The sequence below is a fragment of the Octopus bimaculoides genome, chromosome 6 (assembly GCF_046866305.1).
Source record: "Octopus bimaculoides isolate indiv1 chromosome 6, ASM4686630v1, whole genome shotgun sequence".
Taxonomy (NCBI): domain Eukaryota; kingdom Metazoa; phylum Mollusca; class Cephalopoda; order Octopoda; family Octopodidae; genus Octopus; species Octopus bimaculoides.
Window position 1 is genome coordinate 21442749 of NC_142933.1, and position 7281 is coordinate 21450029.

The 7281-nt window shown below is 37.4% G+C and overlaps 1 protein-coding gene across 1 annotated transcript; it reads left to right on the forward strand.

Moving 5' to 3' along the window:
• The first annotated feature begins 48 nt into the window (after positions 1–48).
• On the forward strand, positions 49–2440 carry LOC106871473 (52 kDa repressor of the inhibitor of the protein kinase-like). The gene is given in 1 exon segment (XM_089353572.1): positions 49–2440. A coding segment is annotated over 1 exon segment (1659 nt). The 5' UTR covers positions 49–116; the 3' UTR covers positions 1776–2440.
• The last annotated feature ends 4841 nt before the right edge of the window (positions 2441–7281 follow it).

The window sequence follows — 7281 nt, forward strand, 5'->3', positions numbered from 1 at the left end:
TTACCGGATAAGACAGTGTGTCGATGATATTCAGAAAGTTGAATATTTTTCAGGTTGGTCTATACTCTATTTGGCTTTATTCATAGAAATTTACGATAACACTAATATAATTTGAGATGAAGCGAATTAAGGACAGCGATGCAGCATTTCGAAAAGAAAAAAAATCCCGAAAAACGAGAGAAGAAAAAGAAAGCCGAAATGAAGGTGCCATAATTAAATTTCTCATCAGACCCGACCGTCCAGACGAAACTGGTATTACGGTAGAAGGTCATGGAGATGATGTTGTTAATGAAGTGCAACTTGAAAAGAAGATAGAAGATGAAGTTGATGATGCTGATCCACCACAAACTACTGAAGAACAAAACTCTAACATTAATTTGAAAGACATTGAGATGTGGCCTGCTAAGTTTAATCACGGTGACGGTGTTCGGGAAATCCTTGTACAACAAGGATCGAAGGCTGTGCAAAATACTGACCGTAAATTCAAAGAAGTTGTACGTCCGGGACAAATAACAAAACTGAAAGGGGAGAATAGAAGATTGTCAAGAAACAGGTTTTTTCGAACTTTACAAAACGGGGAAAAAATCTTGAGAACTTGGATGATATACTCTCCACCGAAAGAAGCCGTGTTTTGTTTTTGTTGCAAGCTATTTTCAAGTGACAGTTTCAAATCTTGGTGGAAATTGAATCCCAAGATACAAGAAAATGAATCTAGCCCTGTGCATGAGAATGCGTTTACTCAGTGGAAAGAACTAGAAATTCGCCTTTTCAAAGGCAAGGTAATAGGCAAAGAACAACAAACTCTTGTTGAAAATGAAACAAAGAAATGGAAGCAAATCCTGACTAGATTCTTGGACATAATTATGTTTCTTGCCAAGCAAAACCTAGCTTTACGAGGCCATAGAGAAGACATTCGAGTTGAGAAGGCAAATGAAAATGAAGGAAATTTTCTGGAGCTTGTTCAACTGATTGGAAAATTCGACCCAGTGCTACGTGAACATTTGGTAAAAGCAAAAATTGATAAGTTTATAGCTTCCTATTTCTCATAAAAAATTCAGAATGAATTTGTGAACGTTTTGGGAGATCGAGTGAGAAAGAAAGTTATAGATGAAGTGAAGCAGAGTAAATACTATTGCATTATTTTTGATAGTACTCCAGACATTTCTCATATTAACCAAATTTCTCAGGTCCTACGTTATGTTAAAATAGTAAAAAAAAAAAAAGAAGTAAAAGTAGAAGAATCCTTTCTTCGTTTTATTGAGATGAAAGGCAAAAATGCTGAGCAAATTACATCAATGATTCTGCAACAATTAGAAATGGATGACATTAACATTCAAGACTGTCGTGGACAAACATTTGATAACGCGTCGGTAAAGGCAGGTCATCGATCCAGTGTTCAAGCGCGCATCACAGAAGTTAATCCAAAGATTGTATTTGTGCCATGCACCAATCACTCTCTGAATTTAGCAGCTGTGTATGCAGCTTCAGTGGGTGCAGATTCAGTAACATTTTTTGGCACATTGGACCGTTTCTTTTCATTCTTCTCAGCCTCAACTCATCGATGGGATATCTCGATTGAGATAACTGGTGCAACTATCAAACGGGCTGGGGAAACGAGATGGAGTAGTCGAGCAGATGCAGTAAAAGTTGTACATACAAAATTCACAGAAATCTTCGCTGCGCTAGAACGGTTGATGGAAGATGCAGAAAACGCAGCTACGAGATCTGATGCAGGTTTAAATTTTCAGGCGTTGCAGTCATTTTCTTTCTTGTAATTTCTTGGCCTTTGGAGAGATATACTTCCTGAAATTAATGACACTCAAAAGTATCTCAAAACGAAAGGTCTGGAGTTGCAACAATGCGCCATTAAACTATCAGCCTTGAAAAACTTCTCTACTTGTAAGCAGAAACAAAACAGTAAATGACGCGTTGGCCCATTCAACCGAAAATTACTCTGATATGGGAATCAGCACAGAGTGTCGAATTCGCAAAAAGAAAAGAATGAGATACGAAGAAAGTATCGATTCCACTCTCAGCTACGACACTGAGCTAAGAAGAGAAATGTTGTCAGTGATAGATTGGTTGAAGAAAAAAACTTCTAGATTCGAAAGACTTCATGATATTGCAAAGAAATACGCCTTTCTCACAGTGTCCAATTTATTAGATAATGAGTGCAATTGTGATGCAGATGCTTTTGATGAGAATATTAAGAGAGAAGATTTTCTGGTTGAAAGGGCAAGACCGCAAAATTATTTGGCGGCTGATGACGCTGAAGACATGGAAGGGCCTTTGCAAGTTCTTCAGTATTTGATGCTGGTTTTCCCACTATATTTTAGAAGAATCATAATTAATAAACCCTTTAAACATACTCACCGGTTGTTGCTTGTCTATATCTCACTTCACTTTTTTCCTAAGCATTTGTTGTTGATCCCTAAAAATATTTTGTCGATTGGTGTCTTCTTAAATAGGTATGACTTACACAGTATACCCATTGATAAAGCTATAAAATTGGTGGGGCGAAACATATTTTGGGGTCCACAAACAAGCATCAGGTTATTTGGAAAAAGAAAGAGCAGTGAAATATAAACAAAAAAGAACCGGGAATGTACTTATAGGCTTTATTAACTATGACCTTCCTAGAATACAACAATATGGGTTTCAGCACATAGTTTCACATCAAAATTCTTGCAAAACAAATTCAAAATCAGAAGATGCTTACAATGTGCCAGGTTACTATCCACTGGCTGAGCAGTAGTAGCTATGAGGGATCCTGCGAAGTTATTAGGGACTCGTTAAGCAAGAGATCAGAAAGTCTAGCTGACCTTCAGGAAAGCTGGAGGACTTGTAGGCTGTACAATGTACTGCACCTTGGATTGTTTACTCGATGGTCACTTTGCAAGCGTTGCTTACCAGTTGATGTTTGTTGATTAGCCCTAGATCAGGTCTGATCGAGCGGACCTATGATCCAGTGCTATCCATCCATAATAATTTCATATGTTATCCTGGCATTATCTACATCATTATCCTATTCTAAGACGGTAGGGTCGAGCGACCATACAGAAACGCCTTAGTCAGTGGAGGATTAACCATTAAACAAAATAAGCATTAGCTTAGGACATCAAAGGAAGGAGGTGGAGTCGTAGAAATGGTAAATGATTCACAGCACAAAAGAAATCACTTTAAACTTGCTAAAATAACATTCGAAGTGGTTTATACGATTGGAAATATTATTTCAAAGTGTTCATGGTGTCATCGTGAGAATCTGATCAAAGATTTTGCAAGTAAAAACGTAGGAGGAAACTTTTCAAATACAAAGTGCAAGAATACAAAAGGAAACATTATATTCCATCTTACTGTTAGCCTTGTTTCATTTTGAAAAATAAAAATTTATTTTATGGTTTATTATTGCTTATATTTTGAATTACGTATATATGGCGGCTCCAAAATCTCTTAAGTGCTTAGTCCCTCTTTGTGTTTTATTCCGGCTCTGGCCTAAGTTAACTATGTGATGATTGGTGACTTCTTTCAGTTGAAACACAACTGTAATTGAATACTCTGGTAGCCTTGGAGGAACTTTAGTTGCGTGAAAAATGTGAAGAGACATATAAAAAAGATAGTTACGGTTTCCCGCTTAGCTATCTCAGATGATACAGAATTGTTAGTGAAGCACATTTGCTGCCAAAGATCGTCAACGTAGTACTGGCAGAGCTCCAAACAGCTTGCTGAATTTATGTACCTGAAGACTCATGAGCCAGAAACTTATGTTCAGTAAGATGCGAGGTGTGTTACCAGTGGTGAGACGATCCGATGTGAAAAGAGATGTCGATAGCGGAGTAAAGGTGGGTTTGGCGGTGAAGAGGGGCGTTAAGATTGCTTGGACAGTTTGTTTGTCGGCCAAGGATAATACGGATAGGTGTGGATAATAATTAGTGCAGTCAGTTTAGAAAATCAAATATTTCCGCTCTAAGCCAGCAGTGCCGGTGTAGAAGGAATGGAAGAGGACAAGAAGAGTTTTATACGTAGAAGTCACAAGAGATGGAAATTGAAGAACAATTTGGGATAGAATCGAAGATGTAATCCGTTTCCCGCTGCAATACCATCACCTGATCCTTGGGTGCTTTTGGTGGAGTCCATTCTATTATATGGGTTCAGATAAGTTCTTCGGTTCGAGGTTTCTTCCTACTTTTTCTCCACATGTCTCTGAAACTCTGCAAAATGGTCGTGTCATGGTTGCAGGCTGTACAGGGAGAAGATGAATTTGGAGGAAGATAGAGTAAATGGAAGTTTTTGTTTCTGAAATGTAGGTAAGAAAAATATTTGGTAAAAAGACAAAGAGCAGTTTTAGAGCGAATATAGCCTAGTTGTAGAGATGGGTTAGGGATAAAGTTTAGGAAACTCGTGCCCCAAAGGAGAAAGAGTTATGGTTTATGTACTTTGTTGTTATTTTAAGTTCAGTTCATGGCTGACCCAGTACACATACGATCAAAGACGTTTCAACTATGATCATCTCATTTTTTTATTCAGACATTTTATATCCAGGACTACATATATCCAGTGCATCATTCCGTTTTCAAGACGATTTAGGTGTGATTAGAAGGAGGTCTTTGCTGTTATTTTTAATAAACCAAGTGACCAAGTGGAGGCTTTTATAACTGACTCGGTTATGTGTTAGTAAGGTGGTGTCTGCCGATATTCTTGCTGTTGTTACTTAACCCCAGATTAACCCCTGATTTAGCAAACATACGATTAAAAGCATTCCAGATATGATCGTCCTGTCTTTTCCCTTGGAACTGGGCCCCCAGTATTACATTGTCCAACTATCCTTTTGATCTGAGGGAGATTTGGTTGCTATTTCTAGCAGTTCAAGCGTCCACATATATACTCCTGTGTTAGATCGTAGTGTTGAAAGTGTAAGTCAGTGGTCCGCAGCTGAGATCCTGTATTTGAGACCTTCTCGAGATCCCGTATTTGCTTTTATCCTCAAACTAAGAGGAAGGGTTTGTATGCATGCAACAGAGCGAAACTGTTAAAGTCAGCCAAGGAAGGGCGACTGAGAAACGTGGGGGGGGGGTGCTGATTTATGTGGAACAGATGAAAATATAGAGCTTGGTGAGGAAGACAAGAATAAGAATGTATCTATCTGTCTATCTGAATGTATATGTTATGTATGTATGTATGTATGTATGTATGTATGTACGTATGTTTGCGACGCCAGGTGCTATTGTGCGTTTTGCTCTTCATTGACTGTATGTACGATGTTTCCTGAGTGTGTGTGTCTCCATCAACAACACACATGCTATCACACACACATACACACGCTATCACATACACGCACATGCACACACACATCATGTGAACATTATCTATCTATCTATCTATCTATCTATCTATCTATCTATCTATATTTTTCTGTCTGTCTATCGATGTATTTGTTTGCATCTATGTGCGTGTGTATGCATGTGTATATACAAGAGCGTGCATGTGTGTTCACATACATGTGCATGAATGTGCGTATGCGTGCTCAAGTGTTTGTGCATGGGCGTGTATACATGCGAGTATGAAATTGATAGTGTATGTGTGTGTGTGTGTGTCCTGGTTGACTAGGTGTGTGGCTGTGTGTGATATCGATTGATGTTTTATGAATGGTTTTGTGTGTGTGTGTGTGTGTGTTGTTTGTGTGCACCTATGTTGTCATTCTTGTTTAAGCGTAAGTCATCACTGGTAAGACATTCCAGCCATGGCTACCCTTCATTTTAAGGACTATATAGGCATGCATTTTCTAATATGTCCTTTCCTTTCCCCAAAACACAGGCCGTGATTTCAGTGTGATTTGGCTGCTCTTTCTAACAGATCGTACAGCCACATTGAGGTTTCCCTATCTGATCGCATACATATATATTGTCGTCAACACTATCTGTATGTGTATATGTATAAGTATACAGTCTGTGGTTGTGTATTTATGAAGTGTACACTGGCAGTGTACATGACTATAGGTAGGAAATACCTAATATAAATCAGTAACTTGTGTAATAAATGTGTATATGGGTGTTTATATGTGCAGTGAACGTTAGTGTATGGATTAGTATATGTATGTGTATATGTATCGTGTTACGTAACTGTATGTATATAGAATTGAGTAATGTATAGTTTTGACTGATGTCTGTGTGTGTGTGTGTGTGTGTGTGTGTGTGTGTGTATATATATATATATGTATTTGTATATGTCTGAGTGTGTACGTGTAGGTGTGAACGCATATATCTGTATATATGCACGTACTTATTACGTATGTTGCGCATGTAAATGTAAAATGTAAGCATCTATGTATGTGTAAAAGCTAAATAGATAGATACGTGTATATATACATGCATATATATATATATATATATATATATATATATATATATATATATATATATACACATACATACATACACACATACACATACATATACATATATTTACACACACACATATATATACATATATGTGTAAGTATACATATATAGACATAAATATGTATGTATGTATTATGTATGCATGTATGTATGCCTCTATGTATGTATGTATGTATGTATGTCTCGTCTTTTCCATGTCTTCATCTGTTATGCTATATATGTATATATATATATATATATATATATATAGCATACCAGATGGAAAAGACGAAACATGAAATATAAATGGTAGAGACGAAGGAGAAAGAAGGGACTATAAAGAAGTAGAAACGGAAAAGGCTTAGACGAAGGATGTAGAAGAATTTAATGTAGAAAATAAGAAATGTAAAAAAAAAGGGGTTAGATGAGAGTGAGGAAACCAAAAGAAAAGGAACGAGGAAGATAGAGAAAGATAATAGATAAAGAAATAGTGAGTGTGGAAGACAGAGCAGACGGTAGATAGAAAAAAAAGAGCGGTAGAGAAACGGAGGGAGAGTATACAAAGTATAAAGGAAGGGTGAGATTGAGAGAAAGAGGGAGAATAAATGTAAGAGAGAGTGAGAGGGAAAGGCAAAACAGACGACAGACAACAGACGTAAAAGAAAGGTATTAATATAAAGAGTGTATAGAATATAAAATGAAAGAGGGAATGATTGAGACATAGTGAGCATTTAGACGGAGAGAGAGGGGGGAGGAAAAAAGTGAGTATGAGGAACAGAAAGTGAGAGACAGGGTGAGTGAGAGAGGACAGACATAACAGACGATAGACGAAAAAGAAGATAGTGATAGCGACAGAGACAGAAAGTGAAAGCGAGAGAAAGTGAGAGAGATAGGGAGTGAGAGAGAC